Source organism: Rhinoraja longicauda, chromosome 3 (assembly GCF_053455715.1).
Source record: "Rhinoraja longicauda isolate Sanriku21f chromosome 3, sRhiLon1.1, whole genome shotgun sequence".
NCBI lineage: Eukaryota > Metazoa > Chordata > Chondrichthyes > Rajiformes > Arhynchobatidae > Rhinoraja > Rhinoraja longicauda.
In genome coordinates, this window is record NC_135955.1 from 59,717,017 (window position 1) to 59,744,841 (window position 27,825).

A 27,825-nucleotide genomic window follows, 5' to 3' on the forward strand; every position below is an offset into this window, starting at 1 on the left:
TGCTGGTGGTGAGTGCAGTCCACGGGCTTTGCGAACCAGAGTCCTGGTGGTCCCAGGTGGAGGCCGCCAGCTCCAGGTATTTGGCCGATGGTGGGCCGCAGCGGGAACGGAGACACAACCCAGAAAAAAAAGGTTGGGTCTCCGTTCGGAAGAGACAAGTCCCCCCCCCCCCCCCCCCCCCCCCCCCCCATTGAAGACAAAAAATGAACAAAAAACGGAGCTGAGGAGCCTGTACAAAACACTAGATAGGCTACAATTGTATATCATGCCCATTGCTGATAACCATACTTAAGAAGGAGGTGAAGATCCCAGACTGAGTACCAAAAAGGACACGAGAACCAGGATTGAGGAATTTCACCTGGAGAAACTGGAACCAAGAATTTTCTAAGCAAAAATTGTGGGTTGATGTACCTCGATTAAATCTCTTAAAGTAAGCGTTAAAATTTTCATTGTATTTAACATAAGAGTACTTCATCTACACAAGGCCTTTGTTAAGTCACTTATTTCCTTCCGTGGCTGAATAAAAGCCTGAACATTTATGCAGCTTATGAAGAGTGCTGACAGCAACTTCAACATTTTCCTGTTAAACTATGCACACGCAGGAAATCCTGTGGTGACAATGAGAAACAGGAATAGTTTCAGGGCCATAATCCCTTCACATGTACAGACTTCATAATAATGTAGGAACGTTAACACAGTGGTAGCAGAGTACCCATGCCTGCTTTTGATTATGTGCAGGAAGGAATTGCAGATGCTGGTTAAGAGCAATGATAGACACAAAATGCTGGAGTAACTCAGCAGGTTAGGCAGCATCTCTGGAGAAAAGGAGTAGGGAGAGAGAATAGTTTCCCTCTCCCCTGACTTATTAGTCTGAAGGGCCTCGACTCCAAACGTCACTTACTCCTTTTCACCAGAGATGCTGCCTGACCCGCTGAGTGACACCAGCATTTTGTCTATCTCCTGCCTTACATTAGAGCGCAGTAGTACAGAAACAAAAGTACCAGCCAAAAGGCAGCTCTGCCAACAAACTGATGGAGGCCAGTTTGAAAGAGTAGATACTTAAATGCGTATATTGTCAAAACTGCCAAAAAGGAGGAAACTTGCTTCCACATTAAAATATCACGTGCATAAAGTGTTTAAAAGCAACGAAAGCTTGCAATAATTGCAGTAGCAAGAAAGATAAGGCATACTATATGAAAGACTGTTTACTTCCTGAGTGACCAACAATAAACTTATCAGACACACTGATATTCTGAGAATCCATAACCATTTGGCCTCAAAGATAAGAAAGTGCAATTATTTTAAAATCAGAAGTTTACTTTTAGCTAAATATATAATTTGCAAACTTATAGTATCCAACTTAGATAAAATAAAATATGGTGGCACTATGCTAGGATTGGAGTTACAATGCCCTGTACCAAATATGATCCCTCACTGGCATGTCATGCAGACATTAAACATTAAACATTAAACTAGCAGTATCTGTTACATTCAAATAGAGGTTAACAAGCAAAACCTAAGCAGCTCATCCTGTTAACAAGCCAGTAGGTTGTAAATCAGAATGGTACCTTAAGGCATGAAGCAAAAAGTGTTTATCTTCAGTAAAGGTAACACAGCCATAATAACACTATTAAAAATGAGGATGTAGAATAAATATTGATGTTATTTTATTTAGATAATAAACTAATTCTTAACTCTAGGAACCATGGCAAGCTTGAATAACATCAATAGATACATGTGTTTATGAGATATTTAGACACATCTGAAATTTCTGCAAAGCTATTTGGACACAATGCTGCCATTCTTCCTCTATATCCCATAACGGTTATAAGTTTCCTTTTACAGACAAAATGCTGGAGTAACTCAGTGGAACAGGCAACATCTCTCGATAGAAGGAATGGGTGACTTTTCAGGTCGAAACCCTTCTTCAGACCCGAAGCCGAAACATCACCCATTCCTTCTCTCCAGAGATGCTGCCTGTTCCGCTGAGTTACTCCAGCATTTTGCATCTATCTTCAGTGTAAACCAGCAGAGGCAGTTCCTTCCTACAAGTTTCAATAGACAATAGGTGCAGGAGGAAGCCATTCGGCCCTTCGAGCCATCACCGCCATTCAATGTGATCATGGCTGATCATTCTCAATCAGTACCCCGTTCCTGCCTTCTCCCCATACCCCCTGACTCCACTATCCTTAAGAGCTCTATATAGCTCTCTCTTGAATGCATTCAGAGAATTGGCCTCCACTGCCTTCTGAGGCAGAGAATTCCACAGATTCACAACTCTCTGACTGAAAAAGTTTTTCCTCATCTCAGTTCTAAATGGCCTACCCCTTATTCTTAAACTGTGGCCCCTTGTTCTGGACTCCCCCAACATTGGGAACATGTTTCCTGCCTCTAACGTGCCCAACCCCAAAAGTTTCCTTTTGTCCATCTTTTTTATTTCCTTATGATGTTCAATTTGTGTTGTTTCATTTGCTTTTAATTTGATTTCTGATGATTTGATTTCAATGTTGTTAGAAGGAAGCACAGATTGCAAAAAAAATGCTGCTTTCATATGGATCATTCAAGGATGAGATGAGGGTGACCACTCTGCTGGCTTATCGCAATGTGATTGATGCAGGCCGAAAAGCAGGTTGTACTTATACTCTTATCTAGGTAATGATAAATGATGTAGCAAAAGTAAATGCACGATAAGTAACTGGTTAATATGTGTAATATGATTTTATACGATGTTTTGCAAAGTGGAATACAAAACATTTTTATTGAAATATAAATATCTGAACGATTAAATGATAGATTCAAAGTATACTTGCTTTCAAGTCGCACAGGAAACCTTTACCAATTTTTGACAGATGAGTTTGAACTATGAAATGTATTTAAAAGTAATACATTTTAAATCGGGCAAATTTATACAAAATTATACCTATTTTCCTGTAGCCCAAAATTATATATTTAATGACCATGTAATCACTTAAGTTTGTCAAGCAGAAACAAAATTTACAAAGAGCTAGTCTTTGGTGAAATTATTTTCAAATAAAATGGTAAAATGAGTAGTTTCCACAAAACATTGAAAACTTTAGATAAATCCTTCTATTAATTGGATTACTTTATAATTTGTAGTTACATTACAAAGTCCACCATTATTCAATTACATTCATTACAAAGAAATATTTCAATTTTCCTGTAAATCTCAGGCAGTTAATTCATAAAGGCCAAATCCAAACAAAGTAAAACCAGAGAGTGCAATATTCAGCAATAAAATTGCAAAATTGAGGAAAAACAGCTAATTGAATTCTCACTCCGTGTTTACTCATCAGTTTATCCAAACTCACTATTACTGAAGGCCTAAGCTAATCAAAAAATTACATGGAACAAACAGTTAATCAATAGGGAATACTCCTTAGATCTGACACCATACAATAACTCAATAACTCATTATGTTTATTTATCATGTATATAAGATCACCTCTGATTGTGTGTGTCAAATCTGTACTGGACTGTGTAAATACATCTATATTATTTCCCCTTTGCATAAAACGCCAATTCACTTCCACACTTTTTCCCAAAATCATCACTGGTTCTTATAAATTTAACTTCAACAACTTTGAACCTGTATTTGACCTTCTCCTGCAATTTTTTTTTGTGCCAATCTCCAGATGCTTTTCCATTTAATATTTTAAACAAATCTGGGGTTTTGTAAGTCGTTGTTTTGTAAGTATCTCAACTGATTAAGAAAACCTTCTTTAATTACTCTACGAATTGTTAAGTGGGTTCGATTTCTTACTTTTCATGTCACTGTTAGTGGCACAACACATTGCTGATGAAATGCCAGTGACAAAATAGTCGGTAAATGGAGTAGTGGAGTTCAACGCACCAACATCACTAAACTGAATTTAATATCTTCAAGAGAGAATACATTTCTGTCTCCGTAACCTTGAGTGTGCCTTAAGCAATACTAAGAGATATATTTGGTGATACATTTAAAGTGTATGCCATGCTTCCAGTTCCTGTGGAATGGCCATTATTTATTTCCACAAACTCACCAGGATTTAGTATCATTGATGATAAATTTTACTAATTTTTGATGTAGACCTTAAGATCGATATCAATACAAGGGGCTGAGAACCCATAACTTGCTTGGAAATATAATGTCTGGCTGCTTGATACTTGTAGTGTCAATGATATTTGACACAACAAATATCAACTGGACTTGTATTCACTGGAATGTAGAAGGATGAGAAGGGATCTTATAGAAACATATAAAAATCTTAAAGGATTGGACAGGCAGGAAAAATGTTCTTGATGTTGGGGGAAGTACAGAACCAGGAGTAACAGTTTAAGAATAAGGGGTAGGGGTAAGGGGTAGACTCGGATGACTCCTAAATGGCCTGCCCCTTATTCTTTTTCACCCAGAGAGTTGTGAATCTGTGGAATTCTCTGCCACAGAAGGCAGAGGAGGCGAAATCACGATGTTTTCAAGAGAGAGTTGGATTTAGCTCTTAGGGCTAAAGAAATCAGAGATATGGGGGAAAAAGCAGGATTGGGGTACTGAATTTAGATGATCAGCCATGATCATATTGAATGGCGGTGCTGGCTCGAAGGGCAAAATGGTCTACTCCTGCACCTATTTTTCTATGTTTCTATGTTTCTTCTATGTTTCTAAAACTATTTCAGGAGGGGTGGGATTAGAAAAGTGGGAAGAACTGGGAAAGTGAAATGTTGGTTATATGAGTGTGAATTTCCTCAACGGGAAAAAATCCAAGAAATTTTGAAACTCCAAGCACAACCCAATTTTCGTAATAGGCGACTTACATAAACTCGCACTTGCATGAGGAATTCTTTAAGCCTACTGGTTTATTTCCAAGTTGCGCATCTTGGCGGTCTCGGCAGTGAGGCTCTACTGCCATTGCATACAGCCATTTTTGCAAGCCAGTCAGCTGTTTCACATGGGGGCTCCCACATGGTCTCTGCGTTGAATAGTTAATTTACACGTGTGCAGGAGCACTTCCTTTCCCGACTTGCATAACATCCGACTTGTGCAAGGGTTCACAGGACCCAACCCTTCTGTATATTGGGAAGGCATCTGTGTAATAATTGGTTGAGCACTTATAGTATAAGTCTTATACCATCTCCAATCACCATTTCATGGCCAAATGTAACAATGCAACAATGGACATTAAACTCTAAACAATTCAATGGTGATCAATTTCCACATGGCTCCTTAATACTTGAAGGAAATTGCAATGGAAAAATTGGACAAAGAGCCAAGTCATCAATCCTCTACTGCTCACCATCAGTAGCGAATCAATGCAAAGTTCAATGCATCTAAAGGTTTATTGTAATGGTGCACAGTCTGGTCATGTCATGCAAAGAGTGCAGATGCATAAAATGTACCACTAACCACCAGTGCACAGGAGAGGAAAACATGAAAAATGTTAAATGAAACAAAGGAATTGAATCATTTATGTAATCAGTTAAGTTCATTCAAAGAAAGCAACCATTCAGCCATCTCTGAAACTTGAGGGAATCCCCACTCAGGTAATAAGTATTTCACTGCCCCTGTGCTTCCCACTTTTTGACCCCCTCCACTCTCCCCAAAATGGTTCTGAATATCAGGGACACTGGCGGTATCAGGAACCCAGATCTTAATATTTCCAACAAAATTATGTCTCTGAATGATGTCAAGTTCTTGGCTTTTAAAGGCTATTATCATTAGTTGCCTTCAACGCGAGTTGACATTCCATCCCTCAAGTTAAAAGCATGGTATGGAGAGAAGAAGGAAAATCAACAGGCCAAGTAATACGTAAATCTAGCATTATATAATCTTCATTCTCGGTCAGCTGCTTCCATTAAAGTTAACTAATTTCCCAAACCTTTCAACAACACATTATTCATAATCATAGTAGTACTTTATTAGCCAAGTTTGTTTTGCAATGTACGAGGAATTTGATTTGCCATACATTCATACCAATAAAGAGCAATAAGACACTAAATACGTTTTTAATATGAACATGCAAATCTTTTCCAGCTTTTGGACTTCTCATGCTAAACTTTTCCACACTTCAGCTGTTTAGCATTGCATCAGCAACCATAAGAAAAATAAATATTACAAGCAGTCCCATAATTCTAGGCGGTAACAAAAAAAATCACTTAATGAAATCATAAATTATTCACCCGAGTAAAGTGCTGTGCGTTACCTAAGAAAGAACTTTCATAATCTTGCTGATCCAATACACCATCAGAAAGGTTATGAAATATCAGCTGATGTGCTTTGCAATTACAAAATGATATATAGGGTAGGGTCATATATAGCATATACTTACAAAACATTTTCATCAGATTTTATCTCAGTTTTCTTCCTTTCTCTTCCAAAAAATATTGACTTGTTGAATCCTAATATAGCGAACACACTTTCATTTTTTTCCCAAATATTTAATCTTTCTAATTTGGCATAGATTTATTTATTAATTTTAATATCTGTTGAACCTATAATGTATCCTTGTACATAATGGGAGGCCAGGGGGGATATTGCTCGGCCCAGCAGAGATTTTTGTATATTTCACCTTGCGTGAGGGGGAAGGGGAAGACACTGGGGACCCGGCATGGGGGGAAGACACTGGGGACCTGGCGTGGGGGGATCGCCGTGAAGAACAATGAAGAACCTGGTGTGGGGGGGGGGACTGCCGTGAGGGACGGTGTGGGGGAGGGAGGGGCACTCTAGTTTAGAATATTCTGCCCAGGGGCTAAGTCAATGTTTGTTTGTTCATTTGTTCCGGTGAAGGTACTGTGCACACGGCAGCCAGCCTGTCTTTTTCTGTTTGGTTTCACTTTTAATTTCAAGTTTTTGTGTACCTTGTGTGTTTTGACCGTTGACAGACCAATTTCCCTCCGGGGATGAATAAAGTTTTATCGTATTGTATCTGCAGTTCCTTGTTTCTACATGACAACATGATTAACTGGGGAAAATGGCCCAGGGAATGACAGATGCAATTTAACCTGGATAAGTATGAAGTGGTAAGATAAACCGGGGCAGAACTTGCACAATAAATAGCAGGATCTTGAAGAACATAAAAACCAAGAGACCTTTTCCAAAGGAAAGGGCAGTCTTAAATAAAAAATGGCATCAATTTAAAGGGAGAGGGGAAAGATTTAAAATTGACCACAGCTGCAACTTTTTCTCGCAAAAGCTGGTGGGTATATGAAATGAGTTGTCAGGTAAGTGATATAGGTGGGTACAGTTACAATGTTTAAAATACATTTGGAAAAATATGTGAACATGTTTAGGGGAATATTTGTCAAATACAGGCAAATGGGACTAGTTCAGGTAGGCAAATTGGTTGGCATGTGGGCCGAGTTGGGCCAAAAAGACCTGTTTCTGTGCTGTTTAAATTTGTTACTCTATTAGACCTTCTGGGTTGCTGTGGCTCAGATTGCTTCATACTAATGGCGTTTACCAAAATGGAGTCTACAAGGCTCTGCCACATTTTTTTTACACCTAGCATTCTGATACTTAGTGCTTAATCAGCTTTCATGTCCCTGGAAACTCTGAAATATCTGATTGCTCAACCAATATAATGATTTCACCAATGATTGACTTTGGGCAGTCATTTGAACTGACAGTGGGTTGGATTGCAAAATAACAGTCACTGCAATAGATAGTGCTGCAGTGATTGCTTGATTCATTTTTGGGAAACTTTTTTAAAATCAACGGAAAATGTTGTATAGTGGAAATTATTTCCTGACTAATTTGAGATTGTGATTTTTATGAACATTGCCCAGCAAAACATATTGCAAACCAGTAAAATGAAGGCTAATATTAATATTTTTTTTAATTAAGTAATCTAAAAATAATTAAGTACCATTATTGTATTATTGCATTAACACAAAACAATTCAGATAATAATTAAAAAGAAAAGTTAAAAAAAGTTAACGTCAAGAACACACCAGGAGGAAACTTGATTTTCAGCACAGCAACGTCAAATAGATAAATGAACTGTTTTTAAGGATCGCTCATTAAAAAAGGTTGCAATTTTACTCCAAAATGATTGCCTTTCTAAATGTTGCAGAGTTGTCCTGAAAAAGAACTTAGGCAAAAATCATGCTTACTCAACCCTAACACTTAACCTGACAGAAAATGAGGTAACTTGTCAAAGTTTACAAGTACAGGATTGTCAACCCTTTGTAAATAAATAAAGATTGTCAGTCTTTGCTGCTTCCAACAGCTGATGCAGATAAGTCAGCCTAGCACCTTGGCCTGCTGCCCAGGTTGTTTATGAAGCATCCAGCTGAATGATTGCACTATATCACTGTGATATATCACTGCAAGTTAACTGATTTTGATAGATGACATCTCTCTCTCTCTCTCTCTCTCTCTCTATACCTGAAGAAGGGTCTCGACCCGAAACGTCACCCATTCCTTCTCTCCCGAGATGCTGCCTGACCTGCTGAGTTACTCCAGCATTTTGTGAATAAATCTCTCTCTCTCTCTCTCTATATCTATATATATATAAATATATATATAATATATTTATTATTAAAACTCTGTTTGATTATGCCTGTTCAATGGTGCCTTATTTTTATGCCCCTGTCACACGATAGCGTGACAGTTTTAAGACCACCTTACTCACCTTTGTCCTGGGGACACCATAATGCAAGTTTCATTCAAATTGGTCTTATATTTTTAAAGTTCTCGACATTTTAAAGTTTAAAAAAAACCCTTTTAAACTGACGCTGGCTGTGTTCAGCGTTTGACTCCACAATGGGACTCGCCTGAGTGGTGGCCAATGAGGGGGGGGGGGGACTATGAGCCGACGAGCTGCTGCTAACTCATGAACTCCATCCCCCCTGAACCCCGCTCCTCCCCTCCCCCCCCACCACTCACCTACTCCATCCCGCTCAACCCCCCCCCCCTTATCCCTCAACCTCCCCCCCACTCTCACCTGCTCATCCCCCCCTTATCCCTCAACCTCCCCCCCACTCTCACCTGCTCATCCGCTCCCCCTCCCCACCGGGAGGACGAGCTGCATTTTCGACGTCAGTCCGCACATGCAGCTAGGGCGACCTACGATATTTCGACTTTGCGATGGTGCAATGCAGAAGAAGTTTGGGCCCAACAGGTCCACTTGGTCTATTTTTATTTAAAATGAAAGCTCAGTATGAAATAATACTGTTTCTCAAAAGCTACTGGAGGATTGCACAGTACCTTATTGAGTCTAACTTTTTCTGCTTGCCCATGTTTAAAGTAGTGCTGTGAAAGTTTTGATCTTCAGATCTTCTGCAGTCCCCAAAACTGAGCATTGATATCAGCTCAACAGAATCGTGCCCTTAAAAGACCATAAAAGCTCTCCCAACGAGCTATTAACCTATCCTATTACAAGATTAAAAAAGAATATTATTCCAATATAAGATTATGTGGAATCTATTTGTCTTAGTTATTAAAAAATATATATTTATTTTTATTGAAGAAAAGATACAATACGATTGACATAATGCATTACATTCCCCTCCATTTTGTTTTTATATATAACAACAAAAATAACCCTCACCCACTCTCTCTGGACACCCCTTTGCAGCTGATGTGTTCACAATACATCATATCACAAATACAAATGCACAATTTGACAGCAAAACTTCTACATTCTTCCAAGGCGCATGCCCATACATATCTACAACATGTCAGATGGTTCAGGATACACTCATTTATTATGCATCAGCCATCCTGTGAGGTAATCGCCACTTGTGTAAACAAAAATAAGTAAATAAATAAAAGTAAAACATAATTAGTCTTAGTTATGTAAGATGGAGAGTAATGTCTCCTGATTAAGCACTTGAGATTTTTGCACAAAAAATCTGTTTTTTCTTATTGATCACTATCAAAACTGATCATGGTGTTCGCTCTGCATCATTTTGATTAAGCCATATCTTTGCAGAGTGACTTACTTACTGTGCTTATGGACTCTCCAATCCCTGAGCTATTTGTGGACCATTTTTGGACTTTAATTCAAGATATTGTTAACAGTGGAACAGCTAAAACCATAAGCCATAAACTGTGCTCAGAGTATCCATGTACGTGAACAACCTTTACAATTACTGCAGGAGATATGGTTCCAAGAAGTTTCCTTATCACTTATTTTTATGTCATATTTTACCAATAAAAGCCAAGAAACTGCAAAACACATGCCTTGCCGCTTGCCCTGCCTTTTGCCCCGCCTCGCCTCATGCCGCTGGCCTTGCCCGGCCTCGCCGTTGACCCGGTCTCGCCTCGTCGCTGGCCCCGCCTCGCCTCGCCGCTGGCCCTGCCTCGCCTCGCCACTGGCCCGGCCTCATCTTGCCGTTGGCCCTGACTCGCCGCTGGGCTCGCCTCACCTTGCCGCTGGTCTCGACTCGTCTCGCCGCTGGCACTGACTCGCCTTGCAGCTGGGCTCGCCTCGCTGCGTAGCGCGAGGGCCGTTGGTGTTGAGAGGGGATGGGGTGCGCGGGAGGGGGGGTGGAGGAAGGGAGAGTGGGAGGGGGGTGGTGGAGGATGGGAGGGGGAGGGGGGCTAGTGGGAGTGGGAGTGGAGGGGGAGGAGTGGGAGTGGGAGTGGAGGTGGGTGGAAAAGGTGGGGTGGGGAGGGGAGGGCAGGAGTGGGGGGAGAGGGGAGTAGGGGTAGGCGGGAGTGGGGGAGGCAGGAGTGGGGGGGGGAGGTGGTGGGGGTGGGGGGAGTGGGGGACACACGGACTGTTGTGATTTGCTGTTGAAGACCACTGGAGCAAGTATTTCTCCAATGAATTAGGTATGTGCATTTTTAAATGAAACTCTTCATAACTTAGTCATACATTTTGTGTAAGGAAAAAGCAAAATAGAGAAAACAAAACAAAACAATTTTTTCTTTGTGTTGTAAAAAGTATTTCTGTTCAATAACCTTTCTATAAATAGCAGAATATACTCATGATAGGCCTGACATTGTACATGTAGTCCAAGAACTACAGACTGTTGGAAATAATAGTAGTTTTTCACATATGAATATAGCGCAACGCGTACCCGCATTTGGCGTGCATACTTTTTTTGCTGAAAAGTTGCATTACACGCCATATTATGAATTTTGATGTAAAATTCTGATTTCTGCCAAAGCAATATTTTACTGATAGAAATGCGAATATTTCTCAGCATGCACAATAACACACCCATGCACATGTAGCAACTGGTGAGAAGTTAGTATATAATGTATATAGTTTCTTAGCTTTAAGACAAACAATTGATTTGTCAAGTACAATGATAAACTTGGAAATTAGGCAATGGTTAACTAAAACTTGATCTGAAAATCTTTTGAAAAATTTGATCCATTGTGAATATTCCTTGTTTGAAATTGCATACCTTAATTGAAAAGGATCACAAAGCACATAATGGACGACTCAGCATTGTATCAAGTAAATGTAGATGGATCAGTGTTCTATAAAAATATGTTGTATTTTTTAAATCAATTTTCAAGGTCATTGAATTTAATTGCTAGCATTTCAGAATCACATATTAGTGGATCTGGAGTCACATATTGTCAGTTTAGTTAAGGAGGGCAGATTTATTGTCCTGATGGGAACATTAGTGAACTAGATAGAAGATTAAGAGGCATGGGATAAACGGTAACTTGGTCATATTGATTGATAACTGTCTTACTGACAGAAAGAAGGGTTGTGGTGGAAGCACAAAATTCAGGCTAGAGGTTTGTGACCAATGGAGTTCTGCAGGAATCTTTGCTGGAACCTCTATTGTTTGTGATTATATATAATTAACTTGGACGTAAATGATGATGGGTTGGTTAGAAAGTATGCAGATGACACCAAGATTGCTGGGGTAGCAGGCTATCAAAGTGTGTGCCGGGATATAGATCAGCTGTAGAAATGGGTGGAGAAATGGCAGATTGAGTTTTATCAAAGCAAGTGTTAGGTGTTGCATTTTGGGGGGGTCAAATGCAAGGGGAAAATATACAATTCATAAGGTCATAAGGTCATAAGGAATAGGAGTAGAATTAGGCCATTCAGGCCATCAAGTCTACTCCGCCATTCAATCATGGCGGATCTATCTCCCTGCTAAACCAATTCTCCTGCCTTCTCCCCATAACCTCTGACACCTGTACTAATCAAGAATGTATCTATTTCTGTCTTAAAAATATCCACTGACTTGGCCTCCACAGCCTTCTATGGCAAAGAATTCCACAGATTCACCATTCTCTGACTAAAGAAATTTCTCCTCATCTCCTTCCTAAAAGAACGTCCTTTAATTCTGAGGCTTTGACCTCTAGTCTTGGACTCTCCCACTGGTGGAGAAATCCTCTCCACATCCACTCTATCCAAGCCTTTCACTATTCTGCATGTTTTTAATGGCATGACCCCTAACAGCATTGATGTACAAGGGGATCTTGAGGTCCAAGAACACCCTGAAACTGGCAACACAAGTGGATAGTTTGATAAAGAAAGCATTTGACCTGCTTGCCTTCAATGGTTGGGGCATTAAGATTAGAGTCAGGCAGTCATGATGCAGCTTTATCGGACTTGGGTTAGGTCGCATTTGGAGTATTAGCTGCAGTTTTGGTCACCCCATTACCGAAAGGATGTGGGGGCTTTGGAGATGTGCAAAGGAGGTCTACTTGAATAATGCCTTTGTTTGGGGTTATTAGGTACATGGCAAAGTTGGACAGACTTGGATCGTTTCCTCTGAAATGCTGGAGGTTGCGGGGAGATCTGATCGAAGTAGAAAAATGATGGGAGGCATTGACAGGGTAAACACTCGGAACCTGTTTCTCAGGATGGAAACAATATAATATTAGAGGGCATAGCTTTAAGGCGAGAGAAGCAAAGTTTAAAGAAGATGTGCAGGGCAAGTTTTTTTTTCAAAGCTGAGGATGGTTAGTGCCTGGAACTTATTGCCAGGGTTGGTAGTAGAGGCAGATACAATTATAGTATTTAAGGGACTGGCACGTGGGTACGTGGATCTGCAGGGAATGTAGCTTATATGCAGGCGAATAAGAGTAGGTCTTGATATCATTGTTTGACACAGACATTGAAGACCAAAGGATCTGTTCTTGTGCTGTACTGTTCTAATTTCTATTTCTAATGACTAGCTTTTAAACATTCTTAATTGGTAACAATGGTTAATAATTGCTAATTCTATAGCTGGCTAGTTGAGATTGGAGCTCAGGATTATTAGTCTTAGTGGTCAAGGGAAGTACAGGTCAAGAAGGGAATTAATAGAGGACATCTACTATTTGTGAAACCATATGTCGGAGGTCCTTCCATTCCCCATAAGTATTAATTTGACTCTTGCAGGTGAGAAACCAGCCCCATATGTCTTGCGAGGGTATCAGGGAATAGCTATCTCCTTGTGAACTGTGTTAAGGTTGAAAGAACAAAGCCTGTTTATTCTGCAAGGGGAGGTTGAGTCTCCATTTAATGGGTACGGGTTAATTTTAGGATGGAACATTTCTGGGATCAGAATAATTGAGTTTAGAGGAGAAGCACTGCGTGTGATCATGGAAACTTGACATAGCCTGACTGAAAGTTAGGACCAATGCTCGATGAAGAATCCCGAGTCTGGAAATCAGACACCTTATCTCTAAGACAGAGATTGATTGCTTAGTGCCTTGATGGTTTGTATTCTGTATGTGTCATGAGAGTTTGTGCTTTGTTTCAATAATTCATAATCATCATGATCCAGATTTCTAGATGACTATTTTGGTAACTTAATCCCTGTACCTCACCGTACGCCTCCAATAGGAGTTGGTTAAAAGAGCTTTGGGGAAGCAAAATCTCAAGAAATCAAGTGATGAAGAATAATTTCAGCAGTGGATAAAATTAAGTCTGTGGGGAGCCAGGTGGTATGGAGTGGGGGGAGGGGGGGGGGGAATCAGGCAATTTTAGTGATGGATATAACCCCATCTTAGTGGTGTATTCCTGTTACATAGAGTACTGCAGATAATTTTTGAGTGTCCTGAGCGTTAGCAGCATACTAGTTGTATTCGATGTTGTGTTCTGACTTGTATTGCTGTGGATAGTAGGTAGTTTAGAAATAGGAGGTGGGGTGAGAACATTGGGATGCTGCAGAGATATAACAATGTGGGCCATATATCCACATGTTAATTTCTATCAGTTTATCTGTGACAAGCGGGAATCTGCTTCGTTACGATACAATACAATACAATATATCTTTATTGTCATTGTACAGGGGTACAACGAGATTGGGAATGCGACTTCCCTACGATGCGATAAATTAATTAGCTAATCAGTATAAATTTAGACAACCCAATGAAACAAAATTAGAAACAGTTTTAAAACAGAATAAAGTGCAAGTAGGTCTGTGCCAGTTCACTGTGCGATGTGACCATCCGACTCAGCAGGCCCTGGGGATGAAGCTGTTCCTGAGTCTGGAGGTGCGGGCGTAGAAGGCCTTGTAGCGTCTGCCAGATGGTAGAAGTTCGAACAGACTATTGCAGGGGCGTGGGGAGTCTTTGTGAATGCTGGTGGCTTTTCTGAGGCATGTACACCATGTATATTGTAATTGGAAAGTATTTACTTCAGCAAAACATAGATTTTCCCTTGTTGATAAATGTGGTTATCAATTAAGTATAAAACCATTTATTTTTTGGAATATTTAGATACCTGAATAATAAACTGTTGTCTACATTTATTTGTTCTTTCCATTCTTTATTCATATTCTATGCAATTGCTAAATATGTATTTGATCTCAGTCAAATATATTAATTAATCAATTGTTCAATGGTTAAGTCTATTATGTACATTACATTTCCGATGTAAATATAAGCACTGGACTTATTCATATCCAGTTAATTTGCTAATATTATCTTTTCAGATTAAAAGAAATGAACTACCTCCTGTTCATGCTGTACTTGGAGATAGAGAATGTGGTCTGGACTCTGCTGTTTCAGCTTTAGTCTATGCTTACTTCCTTTACAAGGTACTTGAATAATGGAAGGGCTTTAAGTGCATGTTTTCTGTAAAACAAGGCTGTCATTCTGCTCTCCATCATCCAAATGGTGAATCCCGAATGCCTTTGCAAACTGATGCCATTTAGACTGGGCATAGGAAGAAAAAGCCAAGTTCAGTTATTTAGTTTTTACGTTATATTTCAATTTAATGTTTTACATCATTGATTTATTAAATTATCAGGTTAATAGCTGATACAGTTTGCTAAATAGCTCGAAAGGCAGAAATAGAATAGTTGAGAAAGTGAATTCAGCATCTGTGTCTAAGTTTTGTGGATGCCAAATAGAACTCTGCATTAGCTGTCACTGCCTGTCAGATGCTGATACCATTTGTTTCGTCTGTACCTGGAATTCAAGTGTAAAAGCCAGCGTGCATTTTATGATTTATTATCCATTAATTACTTGGCAGGTGCTGCTACTTTTGGCCAAATTCCGACGTACATTTATACGCGTGAAACTATGTGGCCAAAGCACCAGCTGATAGGATCTACAACATTTTCAGACACCGCATTGAAAAAGTATTAGTTGATTCACAAAGTTGCTGTGGAATTACGTTAAAACTGCAGATATTGAAATGAATTGATTGACAGTACATTCAGCGTGTTTTTTGTCTTACTGCATGGGAGGGTTTTAATTTACATGTTTAGTATATAAATTTTTAGTACATAAATTTGATAGATTTCATGAAATAAATTTGAGATTTAATGTGTGACGGTATATTTTAATTCATTTTAGAATTAAAACGTAAAATAAAATAATTTTTCTCTTCAGACCCATCCAACAGATCATCTTTATGTTCCAGTGCTAAATGTACAAAGATCAGAATTTCCACTTCGCAGTGAAGTTGTTTTCATTTTACAAGAACTGAATATCTCTGAATCTTCCTTAATATTCAGAGATGATATTGACCTCCACATGTTGAACACAGAAGGGAAACTAGCTTTAACACTTGTTGATCATAATCGGCTGACAAGGTACAGTGATCCAAGTTTTAGTTTCAAAGTACTGTTTGAAATGCATTTAATTTTAGCAACAATCAAAGTTAACAATTTGGCATTCTTTTCAATCTTTTTCTCCAACTTGGTGGAAATATTAACAGAAACAGTAAGAGCTGGATTTTTAATGAAGCCCAAGGATTAAAAGTGGAAAGTACATTTGGGATCTATTGGGTTCATAGTAGTAAGCATATACAGGTCCACCACCGATTTTTCCCGCAACTAGTGGTCCGGCACCTCCTTTAATCCGGACAAAGTTATGAGAGCACACTTGAAATCCCCCCCCTCCCCCCCGAAGTCCCCATGAAAATGTGGAGCATACACTGGGAGAGGCGGTCGACCTCGACCCCATAGTGACATCTGCGGAAGCACAGCGGAACAAATTATCCCCCTTTCAAATTTTCTGTCCAGTGCTCTGGAATTCCGGCCCGGCCGGAGCTGGCGGATCTGTTCTCACAACTAATCTCCAAGGTATATTGTTGTATTATTACATAATCCTTGTTGGCCCTGTAAAACGGATAATACAGCAAAGCTCAGGGAGCCAATGGTGCTAGAAAATTGCTGGTGGACTTGTACAGAAACAGACCCATAGGCTCAAATCATCATGCTGACCAAGATGCCTCATCTCAGCTCATCCATTTTCCCTTGCTTGGCCCATATCTCTCTAAATCTTTCCTATCCATGTACCTGTGCAAGTGTCTTTTAAAAGTTGTTATTGTATGTGACTCAATTACTTCCTCTAGCTGCTTGTTCCATTTACCTACCAACTGCTATGTGAAAAAATTGCCCGTCAAGTTCCTATTAAATCTTTCCCTCTCACCTTAAACTATGCCCTCGAATTCTTCGTTACCCTATCTTGGGAAAAAGATCCTGACTACGGGTGCTGTACTGTAAGGAGTTTGGACGTTCTCCCCGTGACCTGCGTGGGTTTTCTCCGAGATCTTCGGTTTCCTCCCACACTCCAAAGTCGTACAGGTATGTAGGTTAATTGGCTGGGTAAATGTAAAAATTGTCCCTAGTGGGTGTAGGATAGTGTTAATGTACGGGGATCGCTGGGCGGCACGGACTTGGAGGGCCGAAAAGGCCTGTTTCCGGCTGTATATATATGATATGATACGATAATTCCTGTTTAACAAAGGGGCAAGGATATGGAGCAATCTCATTTGAATACCATACACACAGTAAACTTGAGATGATCAGAAGGCAATGTTGAATAACACCTATTGTCCATCTGAGGAGAATAATAAAGATAGTATATGTCAGGCCACCTTTTTGAGTGTGAATGAAATGATAAGCATGCATATTGATAGTGTGTCAGTTTGCAGTGTTGTAGGCATGGATGTGTACTGGAAATATCTCAAATACCTTCATTGTGATAGAACAAAATAACACTGAACACCATGCAACATAGAACTTGTGAATTAATGAGCGGAGAAATGTTGTGTTATCCTATCATATCATATATATACAGCCGGAAACAGGCCTTTTCGGCCCTCCAAGTCCGTGCCGCCCAGTGATCCCCGTACATTAACACTATCCTACACCCACTAGGGACAATTTTTACATTTACCCAGCCAATTAACCTACATACCTGTACGTCTTTGGAGTGTGGGAGGAAACCGAAGATCTCGGAGAAAACCCACGCAGGTCACGGGGAGAACGTACAAACTCCTTACAGTGCAGCACCCGTAGTCAGGATCGAACCTGAGTCTCCGGCGCTGCATTCGCTGTAAAGCAGCAACCCTACCGCTGCACTACCGTGCCGCCGTGTTGGTTGGAGGCTGATGGGTCCAGTTGCAATGACAATTCTAGTGTCAAATTATGCACCATTCATCATTGGTTTATATTAGATTGTTTGTGTGGAGCTTGCGTGTTCTCTTAAAATGACAATTAAAGTGTTAACAGCTATGCCAGTTGTAAATTGAATTTAAGTTTGAACTTGATCAGTGTCTTATATTACAAAACCCTTTATGTGTCTCGTCATCTGGTGGTTGCAGAATTCAAGTATTAGAGGTCTCTAGGTCTTGCTTTCAATCTCTTTGGTTTTTGATTTCCATTCTTTGGTTTACTCACTTAATTATGACTGAGTGATACTGAGAGTAATTCTGCAGAAATTAAAATTAAAAATACAGAAAATAAAAACAAAATGCATATTATGAAATAAAATAACGTAATTTATCTCTAAATTGATGATCTTCCAGTAAGAATGTAACTTCTGGATGTTTGCTATTATATTGTTTAATTTCATGAGTATTTCTGTACTTTTGAAGTAATGATAACATAGAATGTGTCTGTTTTCTTTATTCATATAAAATTGTTTATCAAATATATACCAATGTAGCTTGGTAAAGTCTTATGGATCATCATTGTTTAATGACTTCTGTCATTTTCACAAATATGCTTTACACTGAGTAGGAGCATAACTAATTTAATTTTTGTGGTTAAATGACAAATAATTGTGTTAAGTGTTGACAGAAGCCCATATTCAATCTAGCTAATAGCTGGAATAAATGAGCTTGCCCAAAATGCTGCACATTTGTATTGGTGCCCAATAATATTTAAATTATACTGACCAAGTGGACCCGTTGGGCCCAAACCTCTCCTGCATTGGTGTAGCACCCTCTCCAACCCCCACTCCCCTCCCCCTCCCCTTCCCCCTCCTCCCTCCCTCCCCCTCCCTCCTCCCCTTCCCCCTCCCCCACCATCCCCTTCCCCTCCCCCACCTCCCCCTCCCCCCCACTTCATCCCCCTCAACCCCCCTTATCCTTCCTCCTCCCCCCTTCCCTCCCCCCTCCACCTCCCTCCCTGCTCCCTTCCTCCCTAGGAGATAGATTTAAACTTAAAAATGTGAATAACTAAAAATATAACACCGATTTCAATGAAACTTCTTCCATTAGCACCAAAAGGACGACGGTGAGTAAGGCGGGCCTAAAATTATCGCGCTACCATGTACCGTTTTGGCTGTAGTTCAGGAACAAACAAACAAACAAACAAATGAGAGTTTTAGTATATAGATTATACCCTGACATAGTCTGAAGAAAAACGAATATATTGGCACTAATTTAATTTTCTTTAGTGATCTAAATTATTACCTGTAACCTAAAGCCCGATAGTCAACAAATAATATATCATAAATATTTGAGATGCCATAATTTCATGTGCTTTAATATTTGTATTTACTGCTTTAACAAGTCACCTGATTACTGCTATCAAGCAAATTCATTGTATTCAGGTCTTGTCCAAAGCCTTGTTACACAGAAATGCAATTGGAGAATTCTGTCTGTAGAAAATGACAGCAATTGTGGGTTGCCCTTCCATCTTTTCCATTGCTGACTAGAACCATAATTTTGTGTAAGAAGGAACTGCAGATGCTGGCTTACACCGAAGATAGACACAAAATCTGGAGTAACTCTGCAGGACAGGCAGTATCTCTGGAGAGAAGGAATGGGTGACTTTTTGGGTCGAGACCCTTCTTCAGACCCATAATTTGTTGGGATAGCTCATGTGCTCTGAATGGTTAAACTTTTGCTATTATCCTCGTGACACACATTAAACAACTAAGTTTAAGAATGCACAGCAGATTATGGGCAACATAAAATGACATCTTGTGTCTTGTTGCCTTTTAGTGATGACAAAATACTTGATACAGCTGTTGTCAAAATAATTGACCACCATGAACAAGAGCGAATACATTCTGATCACTGTGAATTTGTCCTGGAGCCAGTGGGATCCTGCATTACGCTAATAGCTTCAGAGATTCTCCAAGGAGCTCCAGAGCTGTTAAACCAGCAATTAACACATCTTCTCAGAGGTAGGGATGTTCTGTTTTGATTAGCAAGGGTTCCTTGCATTTGTATACTTGATCACTTTCACAATTTGAAGGATGAGTGGATGGAAATTACTTACACTAGAATGAATCAAAGTACTGTACTAATGACATGCATGTTAAGATATGGCCTTGAATTTGTGGTGAGAAATAATGATGATGTTAACTCTGGAGAAGACCTGTCATACACTTCTGGCATGTGTGTACATGCTGGTAAATGTCCAAGAGATGGTGCATTGATGCCCTGCTGTCCATTAGAGTGCACTGCTGCTAAACTTTTACACACGCAGTTGGCAGAATGAGTGAACTGGAAAGAAAGAGCTATGAACCTTTTTAAAAAGCAACATTCAAAAGTGTACCATAAAGCAGGAAGTATAACTGAATTTTCAATGACCTTCAAAGACATAATTACTGGTTAACAATATCTCCACTCTAAATTTTTGTGTTTACTTGTTTCTTCTTGATGATGAAAAGTTAGAAGATGAATAATATTAAAATTCGGATGAAATTATTAAACTGCAGTACTTGGAACAACGATATTTAATCTATTTTTGGTATAAACTAGCATCTGCAGTTCCTAGTTATTACATTATGATATTCAATTTAACATTTATTAAGTACCACAAATAACACCATGGCATGCAAACTTAACATGATTGTATATAAAGTGGCATGGTAATAAAATGTTTAGACATGGCAAGGCAGGGATTAAAAGTACCATTAGCAAATTTGAAGATGATACAAAGCTGGGTGGTAGTGTGAACTGTGAGGAAGATGCAATGAGGTTGCAGGGTGACTTGGACAGGTTGTGTGAGTGGGCGGATGCATGGCAGATGCGGTTTAATGTGGATAAGTGTGAGGTTATCCACTTTGGTGGTAAGAATAGGAAGGCAGAGTATTATCTGAATGGTGTCAAGTTAGGAACAGGGGACATACAACGAGATCTGGGTGTCCTAGTGCATCAGTCACTGAAAGGAAGCATGCAGGTACAGCAGGCAGTGAAGAAAGCCAACGGAATGTTGGCCTTCGTAACAAGAGGAGTTGAGTATAGGAGCAAAGAGGTCCTTCTGCAGTTGTACAGGGCCCTAGTGAGACCACACCTGGAGTACTGTGTGCAGTTTTGGTCTCCAAATTTGAGGAAGGATATTCTTGCTATTGAGGGCGTGCAGCGTAGGTTTACTAGGTTAATTCCCGGAATGGCGGGACTATCATATGTTGAAAGACTGGAGCGACTAGGCTTGTATACACTGGAATTTAGAAGGATGAGAGGAGATGTTACCGAAACGTATAAGATTATTAAGGGGTTGGACACGTTAGAGGCAGGAAACATGTTCCCAATGTTGGGGGAGTCAAGAACAAGGGGCCACAGTTTAAGAATAAGGGGTAGGCCATTTATAACTGAGATGAGGAAAAACTTTTTCAGTCAGAGAGTTGGGAATCTGTGCAATTCTCTGCCTCAGAAGGCAGTGGAGGCCAATTCTCTGAATGCATTCAAGAGAGAGCTAGATAGAGCTCTTAAGGATAGCGGAGTCAGGGGGTATGGGGAGAAGGCAGGGATGGGGTACTGATTGAGAATGATCAGCCATGATCACATTGAATGGCGGTGCTGGCTCGAAGGGCCGAATGGCCTCCTCCTGCACCTATTGTCTATTGTCTATTGCACCTGACAGGTAAGGAAATTGGGCAGTAGTAAAATTAATTGTTCTTTATTTAAGGTGAATATAGCCCCTGCATTGATTTTGTAATCGTATCTGACTGGAATTTTGGGTCTGTGAACCAATGATCTTTAAATGGAGCATTGGAGGCCATTCAGGATTGGACAAAACTTGGAAATCAGGTTTTTTGTACGTGGACTTTAAGCCCCACTAATCAACATTGAATTAATTGGTTGGTATACCATCTCTCTGATGCATTGATCTTCCTAAAATGTGCTGCCCAGAATTTATGCCATGGAAGACTTTGGAATACTGTAATAGAGATTTAAATCAAATTAAGAATATGGAGAATAAAATATGAATGACCCAGGAAGGGGAAATGACAGCCCCAAGTACACCTTTTCTCTTTGTCTGATCTGTATGGAACTTCCAAATTATTGCTTGAAACACTCAGCAGATCAGGCAACAACCATACATAATGTCATTGTCTAAGACTCTTTGTCAGAACTACAAAAGAGAAAAAACAATTTTCAACAGCTGAAAAATGTTGTGTGGGGATGACCTGAGATGTGCTATTGAGCCATCCCATAGCCTTGCTATGAAAATTTTAAAGAAAATCTTAACCATTGTTTGATGTTTATAGAGAATTCACAACCAATAATTTCAAAGCCTGTGCTTGTGCTGTGGAGATCAGTCTTTACCAGAATGTTGCCTGGATTAGGGGCTATTAGCTACCAGGAGAGGTTGGACATTCTTGGATTGTTTTCTCTGGAATGCTGGAGGTTGCGGGGAACCTGACAGAAGTAATAAAATTATGAGAGGCATAGATAGATTAGACAGTCAGATCTTTTTTCCAGGATGGCAAAATCAAATACTAGAGTGCATTGGTTTAAGGTGGGAGAGGTAATGTTTGAAGGAGACTTGCTTTGATTGTGAGAATCCCATGAAGTTTGGGTTAATGAATATGAAAGGTCTGAACTTGTTGGCAGCTGTTCACCAGCTTTCTCATGTCCACTTCTGACATGGACTTACTGTAGAATCCTGTTGAAGGACCTTGGAGCAGTTCCTTTACATTTAGGCTCCAGGTTAGACCCAGAACAGGAGCATCTACATTCAATTGAATTCTCCAATTTTAGGTAACTGAGAATTGGGCAACCATGAGAGAGTAAGGCAAGTTTGAAGTAAGAGATACAAGGTACAACAGATGCTGGTTTATAAAAGCACCCCCACAGTGCTGGAGTAACTCAGCGGGTCAGTCAGCATCTCTGGAGAACATGGATAGGTGATGCTTTAGGTTGGACTCTTCTGCAGACTGATTGTGGTGGTGGAGAGAAAACGAGAGAGGCAGGCCAAAGCCTGGCAAATGATGGGTGGATGTAGGTGGAGGCGATTTGATAGGCTGGTAGCTGGACAAAGGCCAGAGATGAAAATACAAAATGTGTGACATAAAGATAGAAGAGGTGCGAATTGCGAAGCCAGAGATGTAATATATGTCCCTATACCTCCACCCTCATATCCATTCAGGGACCCCTGCTGTCCTTCCTGGTGAAATAGAGGTTCATGTGCACCTCATCTAACCTCATCTGCTGTATTTGGTGTTCCCTATGTGGCCTTAGTTTAGTTAGAGATACAGCGTGGAAACAGGCCCACCGAGTCCGCACTGACCAGCGATCCCCGCACAGTAACGCTATCTTACACACACTAGGGACAATTTTATACTATACCAATCCAATTAACCAAAAAACCTGTATGTCTTTGGAGTGTGGGAGAAAACCGATCTCAGAGAAAACCCATGCGGTCATGGGGAGAACGTACTAACTCCATACAAACAATACCTATAGTCAGGATTGAACGCAGGTCTCTGGCGCTGAAAGCGCTGGAAGGCAGCAACTCTACCGCTGCGAGACAAGTGTAGATTTGGTGACCATTTTGCTGAACGGTGGTGCTCGGTCAACAAAGCCTACTGCATCTGGTTTTTAACCATTTTAACTCCCCTTCCCATTCCCATTCCCATTCCCATAGACCTTTCAGTCTAGGGCCACCTCCATTGTCAGAGTGAGGCCACATGCACACTGGAGGAACAACACCTCATATTCTGCTTAGGTAGCTCACAATCTAATGCCATGAACATTGAATTCTCCAATTTTAGGTAACTGAGAATTGGGCAGCATGCTGCAGGAAGTTGCTGGTAGTTGACACTAGAAAATCCATGGAAATAACTGAGGATTTACTGCTTTGGTTGCTTTGGGTAGATTGCCAAGTATTTCTAGGTGATCTAGAGAGCTGGATAGAGCTCTTAAGGATAGCGGAGTGAGGGGGTATGGGGAGAAGGAAGGAATGGGGTACTGATTGAGAGTGATCAGCCATGATCGCATTGAATGGCGGTGCTGGCTCGAAGGGCTGAATGGCCTACTCCTGCACCTATTGTCTATTGTCTATTGTCTATTGTTTTCTGGAATGAAGCAGAGCAATAAACATGCGTTGGAAACTGATGTTGGAAATTGTCTTGTATGGCAATCGTCAGTACTCCTGGGCCTAGAAATTAAATGGTATGGATGAAATGTGCACAATGAGTGAGACATTGAGGACCAACATGTGAGGGCTTGCTCTTTGGTGTGTGGTCCTGGCTGCTACCCAACCCTACTGTCCAAAAGGCCAAGAGAACTGTTATGTCTTTAATGTAGATAAATACTTTTCTCCATTGCAGATTAAGCAGCGTGTGATTGATTGTGGGTTTCAACAGAGAAGGGTCCACCAAGGTGGGGGATTGAGGATAGTCAGGGCTGCTGGTGAGGTGGGTGACCGTATCAGGTTGTCATTTGGATGCTAATTGCAGCTGAGGTTCAGTCACTGGGAGGGGTGCAGAGCACTCGGGGGACTGTGTTGCGGTTGAGTTTGAGTTGTGATGGTGAGTTGCTGGGTAAGGACATAGTAATGAGAAATTCAAGGGAGGCCTATATTGGTTATAAGCTCATTTATACAGTATCAAACCTTTGTGCTGTTCTGTAGGGAGCTTTTTGATTAACTTGTATAACTCAACCTACTTAGTTAATTCTGAATTCAATATATTTTAGAGAAATAGAGTGATAATGTATTAGCAATCCCAAGATATTACAAGGTATCTGGAAGGACAGTAATCTGTTGCATCCCATCTTTTGGTTTATATTGGTTGTGATGACTGATTTCAGAAAGTGCATCGAGATGTTAGTTCTAACTTTCCCTCAAACCAAGTTTCATAAAAGTGGTTGAAAGTGCATTCTCTGATACTTCTAATCCACACAAGACTCTTCAATCTTATGTACAGTGACATATTGGTTGGGGAAATCTACTGAGGGCTACTTCAAATAGTGAAAATATGCATTGTTGAGTTTTCAGATTGTCATCTCTTAAATTTTCACGTTGTATTTGATATTCAGTTTTAGTTGGATTGAACTGCAAATAAAACATTTTTAAATGATATGCAAGCTATCAGTTCTAAAAAATGTGCTTCTTTTTTGATTGTTACATTATTTATTTGTCAGGTTTAATTATATTCGACTGCATGAACATGACTTCTGAAGTTGGAAGAGTGACTCTGAAAGATAACGAAATAATTGCTGCTCTGGAACAGAGGTTTCCTGACCTACCTGCACGCCAAGAGGTCTTTGATGCTTTGCAACAAGTAAAGCTTGATGTTTCTGGTAATTTTTCTTTTTCTTTGTTGGTTTAATTTCGCTTAGCCAGAAAAGTATGGACTCCACTTGACTACTAAACAAAATATGGGTAAAATTTTGTTTTTAGGCAAAAGTTAGACTTTGAATATGCTGTCAAACCAAGAGAGTTGCATTAGCCAATGACTGTTGTGGTCAGTAGGTAGAGACCATTGCTAATTCCTATTAAGAGATTTTCATATATTTTCATATATTTCCTTACAAAAGGAGACCACTCTGCCCGGAGAGCTCAATATACCCATGAGAGCTTTTTCTGCAATCTAATTCTGCTGCAATCTATTTTGTTTATGAAATCTTCCCAATCCCAATACCATGGTCAATTTACACAAGCCAATTACCTTACTGACATTTATTTGGGGTTGATTGATTAAATCAAGCATGTGACAATAGCCCTTCAGCCCTCCGTCCACATCGACCATCAATCACCTATTTACGCTTACTTCTAAGTTACCCCACTTTCGCATCCACTCCCTACACACTAGGGATTATTTACAATTTAACTACAAACTTTCATGTCTTTGTGATGTGGGAGGAAACCAGTACCAGTGAAAACCCATACGATTACAAGAAAAACTGGAAGGAAAAGCCTGGGAACTATTGACCAGTGAGCCTAAAATCTGTTGTAGGCAGGTTACTGGAGAGGATTTTGGGGCAGTAGACAGGACTGTTTGGTGAACTTTTGTAACTTTGGTGCCAAAATGTGGTGACACTTGTGTACTACCTAGGTGAGGTCTGCTATATGATTTTACTGGGTTCTTTGCAAAATAAAGCATTTCACTGCACCTAGGTACATATAACACCAAAGTATAATTGAATCATTGAATATGCATTTGGATAGACAGGGTCTGATTGGGGATAGTCAGCATGGTTTTGCACATGGGAGACCATACCTTACAAATCTGATTTGAGTTTTTTGAAGAAGTAACCACAAAGGTTAGTGAGGCCAAAAGTGCGGATGCCACTTATATGATCTATAGCAAGGCATTTGATAAATTTCCGTTTGGTAGGCTATTCTGGAAAATTAGATAGCATGGGATCCAGAGAGAGCTAGCCAACTGGATAGGTAATTGGCTTTACGGAAGGAAACAGAAGTTGACGTGGGCGGTTGTTTGTTCAACAAGAGGCTTGTGACTAATGGTGTGCTTCAGGGATCGTTGAGGGCCCATTGCTGTTTGTAGTTTCAGTGATTTGGATGGGAATGTGGATGGCATTATTAGTATATTTGCAGATAACATTTTCACACAGAGGATAGTGGAAGAGCTACCAAGAAAGTAGTTGCGGCAGGTACTAAGTTAATACGTCTTAGGAGCAGAGTTGGACCATTCAGACCATAGAGTCTAGTCTGCCATTCACTCATGGCTGATCTATCTTTCTCTCTCAACCCAATTCTCCTGGCTTCTCCCCATAACCTTTGACACCCTTACAAATCATACTATAACAACATTTAAAAGATATTTAGACAGGTACCTAGGCTTAGAAGGATATGTACCAAGCATGGGCAGGTGGGTCGAGTATAGATGGGACATCTTGGTCAATATGGGCAAGTTGGATCGAAGGCCTGTTTCTGGCATTGCATGACTCTATGACTCTATCTTGTTAACTTTTGGTCAGTTTGATCAGTGACAGTTTTTAAATAGTCAGACAACCTTTAGTTGGTTTTCTCTTTAACATGATGATTTGCAGTCCAGATGTCAATAAAGATTCGCAATATCTTTGGATGAGGACAATGTTGCTCATGTCATATGGTCCCGGAATTAATGCCTTTGGAAAATAAACATTAATTGGAAATATTTATATTTACTACTTTCAGAGATGTTGATCACTTTAAAATGAATGGGTTAATATGTTTCTTAAATTAGAAAAAAGGGATTTCAGAAATATTTGAAGTCTTGAAGTCTACTTGTGATGTCAATATATTGATTTTTAGAAGGATCAATAAAACTTCATGAAATTAAACAAAAGTGGAAAAATTGATTGTTGTATGTGCTCCAATTGGGTAGATATGAAACCAGATCAGCTTTTGGATGCAGGGTGAATCTTTTAACGCGTGTTTATTCGAGGAACTGTAAATAACTTTTATGATTTTAATAACCAATATCACATTTTTGGGGATAAAATCGAAGGTATATTTTTTCAGAAATCTCTCAAGATTTGATGATTGGCCAAATGAATAATGAGATCTAATACTTTTAAATATGTAAGGTAATGTACCGGGGGGATCCAGTTACAGAAATCTTTTAAAATTATATATAAGATGAAAATAAATGAAAGCACTGGTTGAATTGTGTTACCGGGTGATGTCGTACGATGGCAGCCTCGCCAACAGTCTGTCTTGTCCTTTTCTTCTTTTGTTGTTTTTAGTCAGTTGTTAAATGTATGTTTTAGTGTATCTTTAGTTTTGTATTATGTGGGGGTTGGGTGAAACTTTTTATATCTCTTTCCTCGACGGAGATACGACTTTTTCCGTATCGTATCTCCGTCCGCACTGCGGCCTAATATCGTGGAGCTTGCGATCCCTTTGTTAGGGATTGACTTTGGGAGCCTGCAGATTTAACATCATGGAGCTCGTGGTCCATTGGTTAGGGTTCGACTTCGGGAGTTCCAACCGTAGGAGCTTCGACCGCTCCATTGCAGGAGCTTTGATCGCGCCGAAGCGGGAGCTTGGATC

The 27,825-nt window shown here is 40.0% G+C and overlaps 1 protein-coding gene across 1 annotated transcript in view; it reads left to right on the forward strand.

Annotated features, from left to right (window-relative positions):
- LOC144592034 (protein prune homolog 2-like) overlaps window positions 1–27,825 on the forward strand; it is a 255,624-nt gene that overhangs the window by 16,880 nt on the left and 210,919 nt on the right. The window contains exons 2-5 of the mRNA XM_078396228.1: window positions 14,839–14,943; window positions 15,743–15,945; window positions 19,593–19,777; window positions 24,969–25,127. Coding sequence (XP_078252354.1) covers window positions 14,839–14,943; window positions 15,743–15,945; window positions 19,593–19,777; window positions 24,969–25,127 — 652 coding nt within the window. The remainder of the gene's footprint in view (window positions 1–14,838; window positions 14,944–15,742; window positions 15,946–19,592; window positions 19,778–24,968; window positions 25,128–27,825) is intronic.